The sequence below is a fragment of the Puma concolor genome, chromosome B1 (assembly GCF_028749965.1).
Source record: "Puma concolor isolate L17-30 chromosome B1, mPumCon1.1.hap2, whole genome shotgun sequence".
In the NCBI taxonomy this organism is placed as follows: domain Eukaryota; kingdom Metazoa; phylum Chordata; class Mammalia; order Carnivora; family Felidae; genus Puma; species Puma concolor.
The window spans coordinates 56,607,189-56,632,303 of NC_141670.1; the positions used below are offsets into that span (position 1 = coordinate 56,607,189).

The 25,115-nt window shown below is 34.8% G+C and overlaps 1 protein-coding gene across 1 annotated transcript in view; it reads right to left on the bottom strand.

The window, feature by feature from the left end:
• Nucleotides 1–25,115, bottom strand: part of GALNTL6 (polypeptide N-acetylgalactosaminyltransferase like 6) — a 1,218,779-nt gene that overhangs the window by 653,679 nt on the left and 539,985 nt on the right. The window contains exon 6 of the mRNA XM_086703864.1: nucleotides 23,056–23,222. Within this exon, the coding sequence (XP_086559990.1) occupies nucleotides 23,056–23,222 (167 nt within the window). The remainder of the gene's footprint in view (nucleotides 1–23,055; nucleotides 23,223–25,115) is intronic.

A 25,115-nucleotide genomic window follows, 5' to 3' on the forward strand; every position in this document is an offset into this window, starting at 1 on the left:
TGGTGGTTACCAGGAGCTGGCGGGGAGGAAGAAATGGGGAATGACTACTCACAGGTACAAAGCGTTTTTGGGAATGATGAAATATTCTTAAGTTAAATAGTGATGATAGCTGCATAACTCTGTGAATAGTGTAAAAAACACTGAATTATATACTTCAACACAATTTTATGATTTGTGAATTATATATCAATAAATCTTTCATTAAAAAGGGGGGGGGAGGAAATAAATTCAAAGAAACAATCATGTTTTATCCTAAACACCGATCTCAGCTTCTTTGTCCAAAATTCTTAGAGAAAATGTCCAATGATAAAAACAAAGGATAATCTTCATGAGGTATTTTAGAGGTTTATTCAATTTCCCTTTACATTACTCCTTACACTAGAGTTCCTTCAACAAATTGTATGAATTCATCAAGCTTGCTTAACACAGGACAGTTAAATAAAAGCTACAGTTCAAAGTATGACAGAAGTGCAAATTGTTAACTTTCAGATTTGTTAGATTCTGTCTTCAATTTTACTGTTATAAAAAATAAATTTATTTTCACACACAAAAAAAATTATGCTCATTAACATTCTATTGCAAAAAGGAAAAGGAAATAAATAATTTGACAAATTGAAAATCAACAATGAAACCAAAATTACTTTAGGATGAGATGTTGTAAATATCTTCATTGTAAATAAGAAAACTAACAAAAAATTGGAATGTGACCATATTCAGATTGTCACTTCTCTTTCATGGTAAATTATCTTGCATATATTTTACAGATTCAAATTACATTTTTAAAGCTTTAAGGAAATACTTTGTTGTGAAATCCCATTAAAATAGATTTCTTATGTTAATTGATGCATAAAAGAGAACGTCAATGTTCTGTTTTTTTTTTTTTTCCCTACTGAACTTAAGTATACATCTTTGCACACTTAAAATAAAATAGAATATAGGAGTGCCTGGGTAGCTCAGTCAGTTAAGCATCTGACTTCGGCTCAGGACATGATCACTCAGTTCAGTTTGTGAGTTTGAGACCCCCATTGGGCTCAGTGCTGACAGCTCAGAGCCTGGAGCCTGCTTCAGATTCTGTATCTCCCTCCCTCTGCCCTTCCCCTGCTGTGCTCTCACTCTCTTTCTCAAAGAAGAAATAAACATTAAAAAAAAATTTTAAATAGAATTAAACACTGAAAGTAAAAAATTCCACCAGAATAACACCCATCCTGGTGTTAAATATTGAAAGGATTTAGATAAAACTATAAAAAAAGCAATATAAAATACTTAATAAAATATTATTTTATAATTATATTCATGTAAATAAAACATAAACATCAATTTCATCCAGTTCATAAAGCACACTCTCTTGAAGAGATACATTTTTAAAAACTTATGGCTGATAATATATAGGCCTTATTTTTTTTTTAAGTTTATTTATTTATTTTGAGAGAGAGAGTGTGTGCAAGCAGAGGAGAGACAGGGGAGAGAGAGAATCCCAGGCAGGCAGCGCTCTCAGCACAGAGCCCCAAATGATGCTCAATCTCATGAATCATGAAATCATGGCCTGAGCTGAGATCAAGAGTTGGATACTTAACTGAGTCACCCAGGTGCCCATATCGATATATAGACTTTATAAACCCAGTGTGTATGCAGTGTACTTTCTTTACTTTGTATGCTACAAAATTCATAATTTGTTATTACCAAGCATTAGGATCCTATTGAGACAGGGAAACCTAAAGGACCCCTTGGGAAAAAAAGCTTTTTTTTTTTCCCCTTTGCTTCTTTTTCTGTTTCTTGCTAGGACCTGCACATCTGCCTTTTACTCATCTCAGCGAACAGAAAATGTACGTCTTCCTTATAAAGGTCAAGGAGTTCATGATTATTTGGAGTCTTCCGCACAATAGATAACATCTAAGGAGTGACCAGGTGAGGTCATCATGAAAGTTCTACAAGACCACTGACTCCAAACACCCTGAAGCCAAGACCTCTGGCTCTGGAACATAAGTGATTTATGGAGGACACCTGAGCACTTGTCCTTGAATGGCCACTTCCTGGATATCTGAGAAGACACATACACTAGACCTCTATCCTTAATAAAACTCCAGATCCCCAAGCAAAGAAGAGACTCTCCTTTTCTTTCTGAATCTCCCAGACGCTCTAAATGTGTATTCAATAACTTCTGCTCTCACTTCCTCTTGGCTTGCATTTGATTTCCATCCTGTGTGAAGCCAAGGATTCTCTTGGCCTGTCCTGTGGGACCTCTCTGGGTTCTTGGACCCCGTTTGGCTACATCACTATAATAAAAGGAAAATGCACGGAGTAGCAACTGTTAAGTTATGATAGTTTTTATTCGTTTGAATAGAAAGTAAGAAAAATCAATAACCCCCCCCAAACCCTTTAATTTATTTTAAAGGGTACCAATTTGAATTCTATCATGTTGCTGGTATTTCAATAACCGCTTATTTATTTTTGTATAATATTTTTATTTTATTTTTAGAGAGAGAGCATGAGTAGGAGAGAGAGGCAGAAGGAGGGAGAAAAAGAATCTTAAGCAGGCTTCATGCAGAGCACAGAACCCCAAGCAGGGCTCGACACCACAACCCCGGAATCACGACCTGAGCCAAAATCAAGAGTCCAATGCTTAGCCAACTGAGCCACCCAGGTGCCCCTATTTTTATATAATATTTTTAATATAGATACACAATTGGTTATTTAATTAATTAACATTAATTTTATGCCAATATTCACAAACTAAACAGGTGATCTTTCATCCAGATTTTGGAGACTCGTAACATTCTTACATTTATTTTTAAAGGTGATGAAATAGAGGCTGTCAGGGTCTGTTTTTGTCTCTACTTTGCTGATTTCAAGCATTAGCATCTACTCCTAAGAATTGTACTTGAGCTCTGGAATTGTCTGGTGTTGCTTTCACATGAAGTATGAAATTATTTAAGAAACATAACTTCAATATTAGAACTTCATGTCAGAGTATACAGCATATAACTCAGGTGGCACTTTTGGTTAAGGGTGACTGAAAAAGTACTTCCAGAGTCACAGCACTTATAAAACCCCTGCTCGTTAATACAAGTTCTATGATCATCATTATAAAACTATTTCTACACCTATTTATATGGAAGGGAAGTAGTGATTCAAGGTGACATAAGGTATTTAATATTTATCGGTATGTCACAAAAGCAATGCAGGTTTTCCTGACAATATTATATCCATGATATTTCTAGAAACGATTTTTGTGGTATTATTTTTTTCATAGATTCACAATAAAAGATAAAATGATTTCTTAGACATATTTTACTATCATTTTAAGTCCTCAGCTAATACTGAAAAAAAACAAAATATCATTTCGCAGAAGGGTTAAAAGTTTGGAGTTTTTGGGGCACCTGGGTGGCTCAGTCCTTTAAGGGTCTGACTCCTGTTCTGGGCTTAGATCGTGATCTCATGTTCATGAGATCAAACCTTGGGTGGCTCACTGACAGCATGGAACCTGCTTGGGATTCTCTCTCTCCCTCTTTCTCTGCACCTCTCCTGCTGGTGCTCCCCCTCCCCACCCCCACTCTCTCTCAAAACAAATGAATAAACATTTTTTTTTAAGTTTGGAGTTTTGTATATTTACATGAACTTTCTGAGGCATATTAATGAGACATATACATATTTATGTCTCAGGGGGCTAAATTAAATTTGTTTGGAAGAAAACAGGTATGCATTAAGATTTATATAGTATAACAAAGTATTAATTCAAGGAGACTTTGTTCATTTGTAGAAGTACAAAATGAGAAATGTGTCCATTAAAATAAAAGATTTACACAATCTTTTACCCAAATTTCTTGTGTGTAAGTCAGAACATTAGGGTATGTTTAAAAAAAAATAGAACTGAATAAAATTAATTAAGTTATATTAACAACACAAAGGAGCAGAATTTCTAAACACAGTTTAAGACAGGTTTCCAACATAGATCACATGCAGAAATACAATTAAGGAGAAGCTTACACCCTTATCAGTTATCACCTCAAGAAATCCCATCCATCCAGTGGCCTTATGGGGGAATTCATGATTTGGTAAATTTACCAAGGTCTAATGAATGACTGACCTGTATGACCTCTGAAACCCAATTCTATCAGCAGACCTCAGCCACAGGTTCAAGTTAATCATTAATGAGGGTGAGCACAGAAATGAGAATACTCACATCCTCATAAAGAGCTCTTTTCATCCTTGTAATAAGGCCAGAATGGGAAGAAAACAACCAGCCTACGTTTTAGTCAACACATAGAAACAAATACCAGGGGTATCAAAATTCTAGATGCCCATATGAATAGAACTTCCCTTCCCTGGCTTTATTCTCTCTCTTAAAATGAAAGGTATGGGGGAAAAAAAAAGACACTGTAATCTGCTTGCATTCAGGTCTCACAAGAGGTTTGGGGACCCCATTTTAAGGGGCTTTCCTCCTTTCTGCTAGTATTCTGACGGTGTTAATTTTAAAACTTAAAATCTCAGAAACTATTTCTAATTCCTTAATGAAAACCTCATGGAAGTCTTTATGTATTGAGTTTGTACTTGAGAACTTTCATGTCTCTTCAATTCATCTACACATGGTAGTCAGTTAACATCTGAAGCTAGCAAGGTGTTCATTTGTTTTTAAATCCCAAGAAAGAAAGAATAGTATCTGTCTTTACAAATGGGATAATCTGAAAATATGTCAAAATAGGTCAACAGGGCAATTTCAAATGATTTAATCACATTCTTAAGTTTAATGAATTTAAATAGTTATAGCTGCTTTTGTAGTTTGTACCTATATGTAAATCTTCCAGATTTAGCAAACAAAGCAGTAGGATACAAGTCAGGTTTGAAATTTTTTATCTGAAATTCAAGTTTAATTGATATACTGTGTTTAACTGGTCAGCCAGATCCATACAAAAACACTTATCAGAACACTATACATCTGTAGTTTCTATATGACTTTAAGTAATATTGATATGGAATATAGTCTTTAGAAATAAAAAGGGGAAAAAACATTAGAATATCTCCCATAAGCCATAAGGATCACCCAAACACATGCTGCCAAATTATTTCATATTCGCCATCAGCAGGTTTCAAATTGAAATGAATGCAGATGAATTGCTTTTTCACAGTGATATAAGGCTTATTGCAGTTTTTTGACAGCGTCTTACATAACAAAGCTCTTAATGGAAGCTGAAATTGTCTTCAATTATATCCGGTGTCTAAAGGTGGGTCAGCATAGTTTTAAGCTCTTAAAAATGTCTCTCATTTTTGTCAGGGTTACCAAATTAATAGGACTCAATGAACTTTTGTACTTACTTAAAAGTTAAAACTTGGAGGAGTACACTACATAATGACTTTTTTTAGACTTCCCATATTAAGTTTGGAGATAAAATCACAAGTTTTTGCATAAAAAGGAATTTGAACAAGAGTAAGACAAGGATTGAAATTGAGGTTCATGGTGACTGTGAATGCTAAGGGAGCTCTGGTGTCTGATTTCAGAAATGGATGGGGATGTTTTTAAATTCTTGATTTATTAAGTTATTTAACAAATATTAGGCAGTAGGGACATAGCAGTGACAAAAACAAGCAACTGTGTCTGCCCTCATGCAGCTCATAGTCTAGTGTGGGAAGAGAGGCCATACATTTGCTACTTTAATTTGAATAAAAATTGTTTTGAAAGGAAAGTTTCCTATATTTCTTTTTCACATATCTATGAACTATATATTATGTAATTATTATATACAACATATAATTATTATATATAATATATAAAATATATATTACATATAATTACACAGATACATAAATTTATCTCACTCTTTTCATTAACTGACCACTATTATTGTACCTTTTTTAGTTTCATTTTGATAAGGGATAATTAGGAACATATTCTTCTGTACATTTTTAAAATTCTGAAACTCTGTATATAACATCATATCATATATATTCAACACATGCTCTTCTCTTCCCATCCCATATTATCCTGCCACTGAGATTCAGTGTTAAAAGGAAGTAAGGCTATCTTTTTTCAAATATAGATTCATGCTCTTGGAATTCAAAATTCTTAGAGATCAAAAAGTTATTCAAGGGGCGCCTGGTTGGCGCAGTCGGTTAAGCGTCCGACTTCAGCCAGGTCACGATCTCGCGGTCCGTGAGTTCGAGCCCCGCGTCAGGCTCTGGGCTGATGGCTCAGAGCCTGGAGCCTGTTTACGATTCTGTGTCTCCCTCTCTCTCTGCCCCTCCCCCGTTCATGCTCTGTCTCTCTCTGTCGCAAAAATAAATAAACGTTGAAAAAAAAAATTCAAAAAGTTTATTCAATCAAAATACATGAATTTATCTTGTATTTAACATGAGACTCCTCTGACATTAATCATGGACATGTTCTGACCCTGATTTTATTAAATCTACTATATCTGTTTTCTTGAAATTCTTTTGTCTTGGAAAAACCAAATAAATTATTTAAAATAATTAATACCACACCTTAAATTACAAACTCTCTTAAATGGGATCTTGTCAATGGGCTTACGAGCTTGTGACAGTTGGAAATAACTTTTGCAAAGAAGCAGTTTGTTTCTGGAAGCTCCATCGTCTCTGACATAGGCCAGTATTATGCAGAGGCAAAGTTTTTTGTTCGGTGGAATCTCTCAATTAGTTCAATTAATTAAAGAAACTGAAGAAATAAACTCTCCTAATAGGTGAACCTATTTTCATACATTCAATTTTAAAGAAGTAAATGATTTTTACTTCTAGAGGTGAATAAATGAGTGAATATAAAGACTGATGCAACCAACAATAATTTTATGACTATGACCCAGACTCAGAAAAAAATTAATATGATAATCCTCTTCTTCAAAGAGCTCAGTAGCTGGTAGTAGGGATAGATACAAACTCATATCCAAATAATGTGGAAGTTGCAATGATTGACACAGACCATTATGATGGTAAAGAGGAATCACTTGAAAGGTAATTGCCAAACTGTTATGAACTTCTATGTGCCAAATATTTGTCTAAGCGCATTACGTGTATGTGTATTCAGTTTAATACCTACAGCCACCTGGGGCTCCTGGATGGCTCAGTTGGTTGAGCGTCCAACTTTAGCTCAGGTCATGCAGTCGGTTGAGAGCCTGACTTGGGCTCAGGTCATGATATCCCTGTTCATGAGTTCTAGCCCTGTACTGGGCTCAGGGCTATCAGTACAGAGCCCATTTTGGATCTTCTGTCTCCCTCTCTACCCCTCTGCCCCCGCCCCCCCACTCTCAAAAATAAATAAACATTAAAAACATTTAATACTTACAGCCACCCCATTTTACTCTTGGGAAAACTGAGTCACAGGTTTTTATTATTTTGTTTGTCTGTTTATTTGTTTTGAAAAGCCTCCCAGTCAATAAATGACATAACATGACATGGAAGGGTTTCAAGGAAAGTGGACTAAAAGTGTTATATTAGTTTTAAAAGACTAGTTAGAATAAGAGGCACAGAAGTAAAGGAAGTGTTACAGAGATACATTTCAGGTAGAGAAAACAAGGTTTTAAAAAAATCATAGCAGTGGGGTACCTGGGCAACTTGGTCTTTTAAGCTTGCAACTCTTGACTCTTGATTTTGGCTCAGGTTATGATCTCATGTGGTTTGTGAGATCAAGCCCCGTGTTGGGCTCTGCATGGACAATGTGGAGCCTGCTCGGGATTCTCTCTCTGACCCCCTGCCCCTTCCTGGCTCACGCACATCCCCGCCCCCCCCCCCCAAATAAATAAATAGACTTTAAAAAATCACAGGGGCAGTAAATATATGCTGAGTAGAGGGAAAACTTGACATTTTGGTTTTGCAAAGACCAAAACTGCAAGGTAGACTATAGAGAAAGATGATCTGGAGAGCTAATTAATAAAGGGCCTCTTGAGGAAGAGCATACTTTGTTTGACAGGTTAAGGTTAGGGATTTGTTCAGGCTTCCACAAACCAAATAAATGTTTAAAACAGAGGTATTTTGGACAGTTTTGAATATTATAGAAATTATTTTGATATTGGATGATGGATTTGAGTAGAATAAAACTGTAGGCAGAGCGAGAGTTAACAAGGGGATTTCAGCAAGTGATTAAAGCCACCATAGAAAAGAATTAGAAGAGAATGACTTAAAAAGTATTTAGGAGGTACATATGGCAATCTTGACTTACTGACTGGATGTGGAATGTGAGGAAGAAAGAGAAATCACAGGAATAATTCTCAGGTATCTAGTTTGGATGGATGATGATGTCATCAAAAGTGGGAATGAATTTAGCAGGAAGACATAGTTAAAATGCCAGGAATTTGAATTTTATTTTTAATGTTTATTTATTTTTGAGAGAGAAAGAGAGCGAGAGAGAGAGAGGCAGGCAAAGCATGAGTGGGGGTGGGGCAGAGACAGAGGGAGACACAGGCTCTGAGCTATTATCACAGAGCCCAAAGCCGGGCTTGAACCCATGGACCATGAGATCATGACCTGAGCCGGCGAATGCTTAACTCATTGAGCCACCCAAGCACCCCAAAATGGCAGGAATTTATACACACTGAGTTTGAACTATCTGTGGGTCATTTGGGCCCTGAAGTAGAGTAGTTCATTGAATGTTCAAGTCAGAGTTTAATTGTATAGAAAGGGGTATATAAAATGATATATCCAAAAAGGGGTTAATATCAATAATCTATAAAGAACTCATACAACTCAACAACAAAACAAACAATCTGATTTTAAAATGGTCAGAGGAACTGAATAGACATTTTTCCAAAGAAGACATACAGATGGCTAACAGATACATGGAAAGATCATTAATCTTCAGGGAAATGCATATCAAAACCACAATAAGATAGCACCTCATGCCTATCAGAATGACTAGTATAAAAACAAACAAACCAACAATAAATAAATAACATTTGCAGGTAAGGATGTAGAGAAAAGGGAACCCCTGTACACTGTTGGTAGGAATGTTAATTGGCACAGCCACTATGGAAAAGAGTATGGAAGTTCCTCAAAAAATTAAAAATAGATCTATCATATGAGACAGCAATTCTACTTCTGATTATTTATCTGAAAAAAATAAAAACACTAATGCAAGGAGATATATGCACCCCTATGTTTATTGCAGCATTATTTACAATAACCAAAAATGGAAGCCACCTAAGTGTCCACCAATAGATGAATGGATAAAGAACATAAACAATGGAATGTAATTCAGCCATAAAAAATGAAATCTTGCCATTTCATTGGCAGATTAAGAGTTGCAAACTTCCAGTTATAAAATAAATAATTCACAAGATTAAATGTACAGCATGGAGAATATAGTCAATCTTATTGTAATAACTTTTTATGGTGACAGATGGTAACTAGACTTATGGTGATCATTTTATAATGTATATAAATGTTGGATCAACATGTTGTACACCTGAAACTAATGTAATATTGTATATCAACTATGCAATAGGAAAGAGGTAACTGATCACTCAAGGATATTGTGCACACAATGACATGAGCTGCAGGTGGTGAGTGAAACCCTGAGGAGCACCAATGTTCAAGGAGAATACAGAAAAGAAGTCCATGAAAATCCTGAGAAGGAATGACTGTAAAAGCACACTGAATGAGAACGAGGGGTACAACCAATATCAAATGACGCAAAGAGATCCAATACTAAGCTATTATTACATAATCAAATTAATTTATTGTTTTCTAAATAAAATGATTTATTTAATTAAACTAAATAAACTAAATTATAAATGATTTGCTCAAATTATTCAATTAATTATTAAATCCTCATATAAGGAGCTCATTGGATTCCATAATACTCCCAATTCCAATTTTTAAAAATGCTTTTAATGTTTCTTTATTTTTGGTAGAGAGACAGAGACAGAGACAGAGACAGAGTGTGAGCAGAGGAGGGGCAGAGAGAAAGGAAAAAACAGAATCTGAAGCAGGCTCCGGGTTCTGAGCTGTTAGTACAGAGCCCGATGGGGGACTCGAACCCACAAACCGTGAGATCATGAACTGAGCTGAAGTCAGACACTTAACAGGCTGAGACATCTAGGTGCCCCTCCTAATTTCATTTTTTAATGGTAGATGTACAGCTTCAGAATCATCTATATGAAATCATGGACACACCAAAGGTCTATGAAGATAATATGTTTGTTCTTTGTGAAGGTTTACAGCATCTTTCCACCACTGTGCTACAACTCTTCAAAGGTAACAGTTTTACAGGAAGGAAATGATTATTTTTAATAATATCTAATAATCTAAAAAGCACAGAATTAATTCTGTACTCAAATTTGTTGGAGACAGAATTAGAGGTCATCCACTTCAATTCCAGCCTTTTAAAGCAAAAACAATAATGGCCAAAATTAATTGAGTGCTTACTTGTACCCACTCCAGTTCTAATTGCTTTACATGTAGAAACACAATTTCCCAATGAGTATATGTCAAGTGAGATAACTAACTTGTTCATGGTTACAAAGCCAGTAAAAGCAAAGCCACAATTCAAACTTAGGATGTTGTCCAGATAACCTACTTCACCACTACCACTTGTGACAGAAAAGGAAAGGTGGAGGGTGGAGTCCCTTGCTGATATGTCTAGTAGGTTTTCAGAATGAAATATGACCCATGGTCCCTTCCTTCCTCAAACACCCTGTCCCATTTTCTGCCCCTTCTTATTCACTGTTGCTAAAACAAGATAATGAACCACATTTTCAAACATTGAAATGAACAGAACATGCTGATATTATTCATCATGCATTGTCTTGGCAAAAGCTTATCCTGGGTTCAATTCTGACCAAGTATAGCACCATAACCCATAGGCATTTTCTCAACCCTACCAGGTCTGAAGCCCAGCATTAATGGGAGGTACTGTGGCAATTTTGTTTCACCATGCACATTGGACTTCAGCTCTCTTGTACATTTTCCCTGATCTTAAAATGGAAAGCAGCTTAAGGAATTTAAAAAGATTTGCTGTATCTGTTACTAGTGATGCTTTATAATGTCTCTCACCAGAAAAGAGACTTCGCCATATGAAATCATCAGAAACACTCTTGACCTACAGTGTTAAGGGTTCTAAATTTACCATCAAGTATTACTTATTTTGCAGCGTAGACTAAGTCAGTTTCCCTAAAATTAGCAGAATGGGTTGCCCTTTTATTGAAAAAAAATCTTTAACATTTATTCATTTTTGAGAGACAGAGAGAGACAGAGCATGGGTGGGGTAGGAACAGAAAGAGAGAGACACAGAATCTGAAGCAGGCTCCAGGCACTGAGCTGTCAGCACAGAGCCCAACGCGGGGCTCAAATTCACTAACTGCGAGATCATGACCTGAGCTGAAGTTGGACGCACAAACCATCTGAGCCAGCCAGGTGCCCCTATGGGTTAACCTTTTAAATTCTGAAATAGGTAAAACCAAATTCTATGGTTCAAATTAACAACACAAGAAACAATCGGTGCTAGTGAGGATGCAGAGAAAGGGGAACCTCTTGCATTGTTGGTGGGAATGAAAACTTGTGCAGCCACTCTGGAGAACAGTATGGAGGTTTCTCAGAAAACTAAAAATAGAAATACCTTATGATCCAGCAATTGCACTATTTGGTATTTACTCAAAGGATACAAAAATTCAGATTCCAAGGGATACACACACCCCGATATTTATAGCAGCATTATCTACAATAGCAAAACTATGGAGAAAACCCACGTGTCCATCAATGGATGAATGCATAAAGAAGATGTGGTGTGTGCTGATAGCTCAGAGCCTGACTCAGGGCTAGAACCCATGAACTGTGAGACGATGACCTGAGCAGAAGTTGGACGCTTAACCGACTGAGTCACACAGGAGCCCCAGAAGCTGCAGATACTTAGAGACTTGGATCTTGGGGATTATACATCCCTGAATCTGGCCATCATTATGACTTTTCCTTTAGATCCATCCATTAATCCTTTTGCAATGAGAGACCTATGTGGTTTTAGAAGATGACCATGTCACCTATGGTCTTAGATAATTCATCAGGACTGCCATGCCATTTGGCTCTCTTTAGGGCTTCATACTAATGTATAGGGATCTTGAGTGGGGGAAAACACATAGCTTAGCTAGCAAAAGCAGTATGTTTAGGGATTCCTAGAAGCTTACCATACCACTGAAAGTCATCTTGCTACGACATGTTTTGGACTCAGCTTGTTTTTGTTTCAATGGAGGTACTTCCACCCATGCATACGTCACCTTTCATAAAGAAGTGTGATTAAGGTGCACATAAAGGCTAATTAGCGTCAAGCAATTTAGGGTAATCTCAGATGTTTATAGAAGTGGCCTAGGAAGGCTATGTGCCCTGTACCTAGGAACCAAGGGTCAGTATGATACATTGAGTCTCCTGGGATAGTATTTTAAGGTCACTCCTGTGGGAGAACGAAACCACAGCTCTAAGAAAAATCTGAACTTTGAAGTCATACCCCCCACTGGGAGAATATCTGACTAAAATTTAATAAACCCGTGCTGACTCACAGTACTCAATGTATTTCTTATTACTTAAAAAATATTGCTACAACTACTTTAAGATTTTTCCAAAGATCAAAAACAAGTTCACAGAACTTTGGAAACTGAAATTTGTCTTTTTGTACATATAGATTTTTTTTTTTTGTCTGACTTGGGTCTTAAGAAGTTATTTTGTTCATCATCATTTCATGAAGATTATTCATGGCTAAAAGATAAATATTACAATTTCTTGGAGCATGTAGCAATGGTTTAGATCTTCCAGTTTGAAATAGTCACGGATTATCCTCCTCTATATTGGGTGACTTCGTTTTCCTACCCTTTCCAGTTTAGAGACAGTTTTTCTCAAAAGCGAAAAAGAAAGTAGCGAAATTATGTCTTGTTTCTCTAAGTTCCTGTCATACTTAATCCTTTCTAAGATTCCAAGACCTGAAAGTGGCAAAGCTGGGACTTGAAATCAAGCCTTCCTGATACTTAAGCTGTGAACGACTCACAGTGTTTCGATGTATCTTTTGACTTTATAAGTTTTGCACTACTCGGTAGCATAAGATAAATAAATATTTCCTTTTATTCATAGAGTCCTTAATTTATTTTCTAAGAAGTAATGTTTCAAGTTGGTGAAGGGGGAAAATGTAACCAATCTGAAAAAAAAATTCAATTACTTAACTTTAATTTCAGAGCCCAAATGTATCCCCATTAAATTAGAAATGGCCTTAATAATTCTGCAGAAACAGAATATGTAGAAATTTAAAATGATAAGTTACAGAGCTAGAATTTCTTCAAGATATAAAATTAAGCTTTCCTTGGGGCGCCTGGGTGGCGCAGTCGGTTAAGCGTCCGACTTCAGCCAGGTCACAATCTCGCGGTCCGTGAGTTCGAGCCCCGCGTCAGGCTCTGGGCTGATGGCTCGGAGCCTGGAGCCTGTTTCCGATTCTGTGTCTCCCTCTCTCTCTGGCCCTCCCCCGTTCATGCTCTGTCTCTCTCTGTCCCAAAAATAAAAAAAAAAAAAAAAAAAAAAAAAAAAACGTTGAAAAAAAAAAAATTAAGCTTTCCTTTGTCATTGCCCACTATAACACTGAGGTCAGGGTTTTCTGCTCTTTGAGGCAGCCAGTAGTTTTTTAAAAAGCTTGTAGATATACATTCTATCTAGAGTTCTTACCCTGGTTTTAGTAGACCAGGCAGAAAAGAATGGAAAAATAAATAATGTTTATCTAATTAATGTCCAATACAATGGCAGATATTTGCCCAGTCATGTCCCCCTTCAATCCCAGACTAGCTTCTCTCCGTCCTGGAAAGACTCTCTTCTTTTAGGCACATTTTGCACTAGAGTGGCCCTGGGCAATCTTGCCAGTTTCTTCGTTTCTACGCAGTGAAGTAACTGTTAGGCTACCTAACTTTGGAACGATACATCCGGAAGAAAGATATAATCAGATGACCTACAGAAGGCCAGCCTAATACCCACTCATTCATTCTATTTTACATCAGTCTGTGAAGCTACATGAAACACATACATGTTTTATGGCCCATTTTACTGCCTTGTGAGCCTTTCAGAATGTTAGAAACACTGTTTTCTGTGTGAGGAAAGTTCTGATTGGCACCCTGTAGTCTTAGAAGACCATTGTGGATACTGAAATTTGTAAGTTCAAGTCATTATTATTCTCATGAATCCTCCATTCCAATACTTGTATGTACACAGTGAAATGATGGTTTCTATTATGATCCTGATCCTAAGGCAAAAAATGGGTAATAAATTAGATTCAATTATCTAGAGTGTCTACATAATTGTAGTACAGTTTTATTAAATTAAAGATAGTTATCAGAATGGTTCCTGTTTCTCAGAATTAGATGTCTGAGAAAACTACAGAGGAGAGAAAGCCTGCACACCTGAGCACAAAATCTGTTCATTTTGGTTTTGTCTAGCATTTATCTAAGCATATAAAGTTGACCTACTCTGTGACCTACAAGGTCACCTTTCTGAGTCTTCATTCATTTATCTATAAAATGTTACAAATGTACCATGTCACTTACAAATTCCTTCATCTCAAGATCCTATCGTTCTATTGTGGAATTGTTCCTCAGCTGACGTAAAACATCTAATTTGTATTAGAATTTTGTTGAAACGTGTTTCATAAACACAAACGTTTGACGTTTAAAACTTGTCAGCTTATCAAAGACCTTGACCGATGAGAGATTAATAATTTTCTAAGTAAATGCTGTCATTCAAGAGTAAGGAGTGTGAAAATGGGTACAGGAAACCTCATTTAAGATGGAGTCAAAAATCCCTGAAGGGGGCGCTCTCACAGACATGCCAGTGTTTGAAGGCTGCATAACCATCAGGAAGAAAGATATGAATTATCTTGACAAGGGGGAGCATTTTTCACATAAAGATTTCATCTCGTGCTTTTAAGAAAAAGAAGGTAGATCTCTAAATGCTGTAGCAACAACACGATAACCACTACTAAATCCAGTGAGAAACCACCACAACCTGGAACTCTTAATTTTCTCCAAAGAACTTTTGTTTAAAACAGCCCATCTCAATTTCCTCCTAAAATCTAATAAAGGCTGGCTTTCCCTTTGTCTCTTCAGACTTGTCTATGGTTTACCATAGGTTGCTTGTCCTGAATTGCAATTCTGCTATTCCCAAATAAACTCATTTTGCTAGGAAAATAACTGGCTGTTTTATTTTTGAGCTTGACAGGATGAAATATTTGTGCGTTTTTGCATTGTGTCAATGCAGTGATTTTTTAAAAATTAAGAGCAGATGGATATTTAGACATCAAAAAGAGCTGTTTGAAATACTGAACACTGTATTATTAAAACTCACCAGCTGAGGTTTGCTGACAAGAGGAATGATCATAAAACATAACCTTTTATTTCATCAGAGAAAGTTATGCCTTCCCAACATCTGAAGCCCAATATCCATAAAATGGTTTCATACAAGTGACATCCTACTCAAAACAGCTGTCTGCAAGGAAAATAAATGGGATTTAATCTGCCATAAAATGAATTGCACAATTTATTTTTCTTGAGGAAGTCATGCCTTTGTGACATCGGTGAGCTGTAACAGTTTTGCTTTGAAAAGAAGCATCTCTTTCTATGCCAAACCCATATTAATTCAACCATGTGGAGTTTTCCTCCAGAAAAAGCAGATCGGCTTCCCACCACCTGATGATGGGAGTTGCCGTCCTCCACCTTTAAAAGCACCGATTTCAAACATGAACCCTAAATAATTATTTAAGCCAGAGATAGAAGGGTTTTAAGATGCCTGGCTATTAAGTACAAAATATATAAAAACTGTCACTCAGCCACAAAAAATGACTATTTCATATGCTTCAAGTTAATGTTTAAGAAGAGAACAAAACTGTAAGAGAACAAAATGATAGAAAAATGACAGTTCAGATTTATCATATCTTCAAAATAAAAATATTAAAAAAACTTGAGAGAATCATAGAGCAAACATAAATATTTATAACCCCAAAGTTGACTTACTATTCTATTTGGGTATTTTAAAAGACATCTAGCAATAGAGGTATGGTATGGTAGAGCTAAGGTTTTAATTTTTTTTTTTTTAATGTTTATTTATTGTTGAGAGATAGAGCATGAGCAGGGGAGGGAGAGACAAAGAATCCAAGCGGGCTCCAGGCTCTGAGCTGTCAGCACAGAGCCCAACGTGGGGCTCGAACTCAAACTGAGATCATGACCTGAGCCGAAGTCAGATGCTCAACCGACAGAGCCACCCAGGCGCCCCAAGCTAAGGTTTTAATTTATTTCATTCATTTAAGTACACAAAATATTTTTCTAATGACAAAGGAAAAGAAAGCCACAATAACACAATTTTTAACTGTGAAATCTGTTCTAATATTGTATGTGATATCTAACATACAGTTCAACCAGACAATGAAACTTAGGTTTGCTTCTTCATTCTATCATACATTTTCTAAAATATTTATGTTCAAAATTAGCCTAAAAGCATTTCATTCTGATGACTACCTTTTCTCAAACTCTCAAACTACATTCTCACATGCTACAATAGAACATTTTAAAATAGTTTTTGTCAAAATTAAGCACATTATCTATTTGAATGGAAATTTCCACAAGCATACCTTTGTAAAGTAAATATAAATCCTGCTGAAACTGAAATTAATTTAATCACATTTAGCTATATTGTTACTTTCTTTAGAGGGCAGAAGAATATAATGCCTGCAAGAAATTTTGTTTAGTGCTCTGAACCTACCAGTGCTAGTGTTACAAATTCATCAAGAATAACGTAACATATACCTTTATAGTATCTCAAGGTCCTTTATTTTAATCTGCAAAACAAGCACCTACTTCAAATAGGTCTTTGCTAGATAAATAAGGGATTCTAATAGTAATCGTGAGGACTGTCAATATGTGTATAACCCTCAGTAACATTCCTGAAGACTGGAGAGATTATTCACATTTGCTGTAGAGAAGAAAAAGGAGACAACAAAATGCTACTTTAAACATTAAGGCGAAGGTAAGGCTCACTAAGAACACATAACTCCCATTATTTTAGTCAGCTAAATTGTTTACATGGACATGGACATCATGTGAGATTGGATTTTTAATTTAAAAGTAGAGAGATAGAAATCCCCAAAGTGCTTTGCCTGCTGAGACAGATTCTATCAAGGCATATTCTGCCACTGGTGGGTAATACTCATATTTTATGAATACAAAAAGATTTTTTTATGAGTTAATTTTGTATTTTGTAAGTTCCAAAACTTACTCTTGTAGTTTATAGGCTCATTTTCCTCTGACCTTGAGAACACATTACTGTTTTATGTTCATATTTATGATGCTGGGATACAGTGCCACTCTATGTTTTGACTCCCTTTCAACCACAAATGCTAAACTAATTGGTAAAACAGAACTATTTTATTAAAACTATCCATTTTGCCATTAAGCAATATGATATTCAAATTTATCAGCAGAAATCAGAATACCTTTCTTTCCACTCTTTAGCAAGTGATGCTGAATTTCTAAATAGAAAAATACACAATTGTATTTTACAACATTTTCTTAGTTCCTGCTACTTATTAGTATCTAAAACCGAATCTTTATTTTAAAGTACAATTATCCTTACAGTTTAAAATATGAATATTAGATCTAAACAATTCCAAGATGCATCACAGTGAGTAGTTCTTAATAAATCTGAGACATAAAAATCGCATGTCTCATAGTCTAGTAGAGTATCTGATGAAATACCAGCACTAAAACATTTTTGTTGACTGTCATCTAAGAATCTTTATATGCACTTTAGTGTTAGTATTTTATCATATAAATAGAAATGCACTACCATTCTTTATCTATTTTATGACCTTTTCACACTGATGATATCTTCCAACTTCAGATAGTTATAAAACATGTGCTAACTGATTTGTCTGCTTATGGAAACTTGCCTTAATGTACACTTGGAGACTATTTGAGTAAAAGAGAACCAAATTCAAGACGCATCATTACCATTTGTGAGGTGATTTAAAATAGTCTCACTATTTTAAAGATTTACAAACACTTTCAACCATGTGAGGAATTTGAAATTTTTATGGTAATATGGATCTTTACAGAAATTGCTTTGCTATTGGTTGGTAATATATATATTTCTATATAAGCAATATATATTATAGATATACAAATATATATTTCTTTTCCATTTTCTGAACTTGGCATGGAAATTACTGAATGAATCCAATGCAAAATAGATCTACAAAATGCTAGGAAGAGAAGGAAAATTGGCGAGAGGGAAGAATGGCAATAACCTAAAACTAAACATACAATGCTATAAAATGAATTCATCAGAAGATGGAGGAAATGTCTACAAATTTGTGAAAATGCCAAAATCTGTCAAAGAAATATAATAACAAATGTAAAATTAATATCTAAAATAATGTAGAGATAATGTTACAGAATTTCCCTCCCAGTGTTTCCATACAGATTTATAAATCCAATATCAATTGCAAAGTAGGCAATAAAAACAAATAGAAAAATGTGTTTATAATAAGATACACAAAAACAGGACATTTTGAAATTAGGCTATTTATGCATTCATATCACTCAATGAAGCTTCAGCCCCAATTCTGAAATACATGAAAGTTATTCTGAAGCTTTGATTCATATAAAAATTACACAAAGATCATGTTGAAATAAAGATTTTGATATATTTGGATGGAGCCTGAGAGTCTGCACTGCTAATAAGCTTTCATTGTGGTGCTGATGCTGCTGGTCCGTGGACCACACTTTGAGGAACAAGGATTTATGCTATCTACAGGAAAGTACACTGGGTTTCTTAAAGTTGCTGGCTTTGCCAGATTGGGAGGATTATTTCTAGTTTCGGATTTTTCCCTCCAACTAGTACATGGAACATAGCAGATCTTTGTGAATCTGAAATATTCAACTCCTACCTTTCCTGACCAGCTCTGGAATAAGCAGGGACAAGAGGGAATGAGTGTGAGTGTACCTGTTTTGCGTGTGTGTACCCAGTGCCCAGTTGTACCCCCATACTTGCATTAAGGGAAAGGTGTCAGCAACTCTCCCGTGACTATCCTAATGTGAACTTGCATTCATCTAAGCACACAAAGTTTAGAGAATTGTCAGGTTCAAATGTGCCCTATCTCTGAGGTTAAGCCCCAGCTTATTTCACACATTTCAACATTTTTCCATGTGGATGCTGTTAAGGTTGCCTGGAATTTGGAGATAAGCCCAGGATTAGTCCTGCTTTAAAGTCATCATGAAGCCTTGTTATAGGCCTCAAGTTAAGTTGTTAAATGTATTTCTGAGAGCTTACTGGGAAGAAGAAAATAATCACATTCACTAACTTTGGTGAGCTTCAGGTAGCAAAAACATAATGTTGTGGAAAACTTACCTGCAGACCTGTACCTTCATGTTTCTGTAGACAGAGGGCTTATGATAGGAGGCTAAAACAATATTCTGTTTACCAAGCTTGCTTAAGGAAGAATATGTAAAGCAAGAAGGGCTGGAAAAGGGCGTGTACTTTTTGTTTTTTAATTTTGATAACTGGGTCAACCCTATTCAAGCAGATTTTTAAAAATCACTTTGTAATATTCGTAATTACTCTATAATTATGAAACTTTTTGGTGGTTTTTTTTCTCTACTGCTATGAAAACTACTACTACAGAATTTGCCAATTACTAGATCGCTTACATTTTTTGGAACTCTGAATTCCAAGTGATACTAAACTTGTGCTATTAAAATAGCCAACATGCTGGCTTCTCTCTTTTTATTTATTTTTTACATATATAGCTATTCTATTGACCTAGAGGACATAAAATATAAGGCAGTAATATTTGATTAAGTCTTGTCAAAATTTTATTGCCTTCGGCCAAAGGACATTGCAGAATATCCAGTAGAAGAACCATAGTGCAAAAGTGTTTAGATATATGCTGAACAGACTGGAAATTGGAACAGAGTTCTGAAAATAAATATAAAGTAAAACATTTCAGAAATAATTTTCTAAAGGAAGCCAAAAGCCCCTATCTTCCCACACTTTAAATTTTATCTGGCCTACTTAGTTTGATTTTTAAAGAATTGGTGGAAAGACTCTGCATGTTACAGGCTTACAATTTCTGTGTTGTCTACATAAATGTATAAGTATACTTTCAAGTATAACAATTTTTAACAGCATAGCTAGAGATAGGATCAGAATAAAAAGGAGCAGGAAAACTGTCTCTGTCTTAGAGGCTCTGTAAACAAGAGATGTCTTAAGATATCGTCCCTCTCATATAATGGAGAAAATAAACTTGAAAGGAATTTTGAAAAACACTCATGTAAGGCCTCTCCTATAATATAGGTGGGTAACATGCTCTTTTTATCCTCCTTTTGATAAACCTCTACAGGGTAGTTTTTTTTCCACATCTGTAGTAAGTTACTTGCTTATTGGTAAATTTTGATTTTTTAAATGTTAAAGCAGCCTTAATTTTTCTAACATGCTATGAATTACCACAATTTGTCTTCACAACCCCTCTGACTTCTGTTCCTTCTGGAGATGATAGGTGGGTAGATGGATGAATGGATGGATGGATGGATGGATAGATAGATAAATGATTAAATTGAGAAGATCTCCACAAAAAAGTATGGAGACTTTTTATATTATAATAGTAAGGGAGTATTTGATGAGTAGAAATAGTTGAGAGCAATTACTCTATTTTGCAGTGCACAATTTGCTCAACCATCCAAGGCAGCTCTCCATCCTGACCTCTCTATGAGGAATTACTCAGATAGCTAAGAACTTATCTCCATTTTGATAAAAAATCTAAGACACAGAACTCATTAATCTGATGTCATATAGTTAATAGTTGGTGTTAGAATTGTAGCTTGTGTGTGTCATGTTAATTTTATGATTTCCCATAATTCAGGAAGCAGGACTGATGATTCTTAGGTCCACCTAAATCCTCATATTTTGTCAGAGGAGACTTTTTTTTAATTAAAACAAAAATTTGGAAGAAGAGTCTTTCCTGTTACATGCAACTTTAGAATTATGAAGTATTCTGAGAGATTATAGAACTATTTTTATCACTTATTTCTTTCAAAGTTTACTTTTACACATATTGACAATTTAACACAATAAAAAGCAATATTCAAAAAATTTAACCTTTTGAAGGTTTAATGATCATGAAATAATACTCTTGACTTGATAGTTTATAGGAATACAATATCTATATTAAAGGCTTAACAAAATATTAAAATAATTGTTATCTTTAAAAATGTCCAATAGAAAAGTCAAAATCACCATTACTATCCTAAATATTATTTTTTTCTGTTGTTCTACTTCCCTAACACTAATTATATTAACACTCTTCTGTCACTTACTTCCCAGGTGACATTATATGCAGAAGGATAGTCCATCAAAGTTGCTATTGTACAAAAGATGACAGGGAATTGAAGTCAAGACAAATGCAGATGCCACTATTTTCTCCCCCTTAAAAGATGTTCAATTGAAAAATGCCTCTGAGAACATTCAGCAAAAAATGCTCTGTAAACCACAATTTTCTGCTACCAAATGTTTCCTACTATATTACCCTCAGGTCAAAATTCCACTGTAATAAACAGTTTACCAAGACAAAGTTAATTATGTAGAAAACGCTCCATAGATACACTATCTTATTTCTCTTAGTACCAGTCAACCACAAAAGACCATTTATCTGGTGATGTGCAGTCCCAGATCTTTCTTCCTCATTTTCATTCTTTTGTTTAAAAGCAAAGTTTAAAGTTTTAGCTGTAACACATTAAATGCTTATTTTTAGCCTGGGGTATTAATGACTACTTGGAAATAAGCAATCTCAATTAGAAAAAAAAAAAAAGAAGTCAATGTGTTATTTAAATTAATTTTTTAAGTAATAAATTTCAGTTTTAGACACTGGCTTGCATTCTCGGGTAGGGTTGAGTGCATATCTACCTAAGCAACACAAGGCAAAAATTGCTTTGAATCAACCTAAATTACCAAGTGAGTAGTTTACTATTTTAATGGAATGATGTTAGATAATCTCATTTTTGTCATGTAAATTTCAACACAAATTAATATTAGGTAAATCATGACTTAGTATTTGAAGCAAATTATTCAAGACTGGAACTCTGTTAAAGAAATCTTAAGATTAACACACTGAGCAATTTTACTTACACAGAATTTTTAGATACTATGAAGAAACTGACATTTTTTCTTCAAATGAAATTTCCAAAACTTTAATTAACCCACTTGATTTCAAGATGTTTTCTCTTGTGAGGCATAAGAATAATATGCAATTAAACTCTTTTACTGCCATTTTTCTTACAGTAAAGCATAGCTCTTTCATGCAATGAAATATAAGGTAGAATACTGTATTCCCAAATAGATCAACATCATTAGAAAACGTTTCTTCCTGTCCACTCACATCAGCCAAGAAAGAGAAACTTTCCTTTCCTTTGAGAACAATTCTCACATTTAGACCAACTATGATCAATGAAGTCCTAATCTCAAGAAACTTTCTATAATTTTATTCCCCTCTTATAAACCACATGATGTTTCTCAGAATGGTAGGTATATTCAAGCTTATGTCAAATTTCCTAATACATACCAGACTTTTTGGTTTATTGTTCAAATATGACAAAATAGCTAGAATTGCCAAATAAAAATATTTGTGTTACTTACAATTTCTAGTATTTATGAAGTGACAAGCACAGACTAGAGTATACCATACTGGTAAATAATAGAGCAGATGTTCCTCAGAAACAAGAACAGATTTTATAAATCTACTGGAATATCTCCCCATTCATATGTACTTACAATAGCATATTTTGCAGTATTTGTTCTGAAGCTGAAAGTAGAATTTGGGGCATTTTGCCAATACCTATCTAATTTACAACAGAAATGTAATTCAAATTTTCTTATAGTTTCGCAAATGACACCAATACCTTCTCATCCATTGGCCAACACTTATGAAATCACAACACAGACAAAACTTCATAATCACCTTTCAGATAGAATTAGAAATATCACAATAATCTTCTGGCATTTTTTAAAGCCTGTAATGATTACGTAGGTAATAACAGAATATCATTAACTGTATCTTACCTCTATCACTGAAGTCATCTACTAGAATGATTTCTGCTATCAGACTCTCTGGGGTTCGGTTAATTATACTGTGGATAGTACGCAGGAGTGAAGTCCAACCTTCGTTATGAAATGGGATAATGATGCTGGTGTTTGGCAGCCTTTCCAGGTACATCTTGTGCTTACAACTGGAGATGACATAGAAAGAAAAAAGCAATGTCAAATGCAAAACTATAGTGTATCTTACACTGCTATTTACTCACTGTGTTATCCAACATCTGTGAAAAACTGGACTTTGTCTAATACTTTTCCAAACAGAGCTTGTACATGATAATAATTACTCTGTTCATTCATGGAATTCATTAATTATCCCTTTCACATGTGCTCTTAACGAAATAATTATCATTTTTTTGTATCAGGGATTCAAATACTAGGTAAGAAGTGCATTGAAATGTTATGTTCTTGTTAATGTACACTTTTCTTATTGTTACCTAATAGTAATGTGAACACTTTTTACGAGTTAAAATTGTTTCCATTTGGTACATGGTTAAGGTTTAGATATGTTTCCTGAGAAGTTCTGGAAATCCAACTTCTATAATTATGCTTAGTTGATCAGTTTCGGTTGTGGTATGTTTCAATGGCTGGGTAACATTTAAGTTCTACAAGGAAAACACAGTCTTACAATGAAATAAATGAAGATTTAATCTTAAATAAGCATATACTGATACAACTACATAATAAGATTACTTTAAGATCCAAGCCAGACATTATCACATTTCTTGTGGAAATTTTAACCAGAAATCCCATGTAGCTTTATTCATTATGAAAGAAATCCAAGATACCAAAAAGAATGTAGGCTTTAACTTTTGGCATAGTTAAAAGCGATTTATTATGTGTAATTGCTATTTTTACATATTTATGATTTATTTAATTTATAAGCCACATGAAGGCAGCAACGTGATCTCAAATCTCATGTAATTCCTAGTTCAGCAGGTCACCCAAGCTTTTTTGAGGATGATGAATTGATCTAAGTTTGTGAAATTTTTGAGTTACTTCAAAACTAAAATAGGATAAAATTTCAATCAGTTATCAAATTCAATGATTTTCCTGATATGGATAACCTGATAACAAAAAAGAGAGTGGAAATCTAGAAACAGGCAGTTTCCACTTAAATGCAGAAGGATCTAAGGCTTCAGCTTTTGCCAGGACACTGGCTACTATTTCGTCTAGAGGAGGAAACAAACCATAGCAGGATTTGAAGTATGCTTAGATTCTACCAAGATGTATATACATGCACCAGAACATTCAAAACATTACTTAAAATATTCTTTCCAGTCGTTTCAACACTTTGTTTTACTATGATCTCAAAAGGATATATTAAATACTGCTGTGGAGCTACGGATCTACAATAAGAGATGTTGCCTTACAGCTTGGGAAAACACGACAATGTAATTAAAGCCAGCAAAATTAACTATCCTAGAAAATAAAATAAAATAAAATATTTTAGTTATATAATTTGAAAATACAAACATTTCCTTTTTTATTGTGTCCATTTATTAATTTTTAATCTCAGTGTTTACTATTTATGACAATATCTATAAAACAAGTAGATTTTGATGTTTTAAAATAGGATGAAAAGAATTAGAGAGAAATATTAAAATAATACCATGAAATGGGCATTAAATGCTAGGGAAAAAAACCTGAAATTCATTTTAGGATCAAACAAAATGGTTAAAAAATATATAATAGCATATGAAATAGTGATTTCTAAGGACGTATTGTGAGCTGGATGCTGTCACATAAAATGCACAAGTCTGGAAAAGCGTGCTAAAGTAATTCAACACACCTTGCTATAATTATGTACAGTCACCCATTCTTCTCAACAAAGCCAAAGACCCAAGCTTCACTATATCAGTATTCAGGATAATTGCACCTACTCATGCAAACCATCATACCTAACAATGCTCTAGGAATGCAACTGATATTCCCAAAAAGGCAAATTAGTTTTTAATCATTAAGGTGAGACATTATACATATGACGTGCTTATTAAGAAAGAATTGCACTCAGAGCAATACCCTAT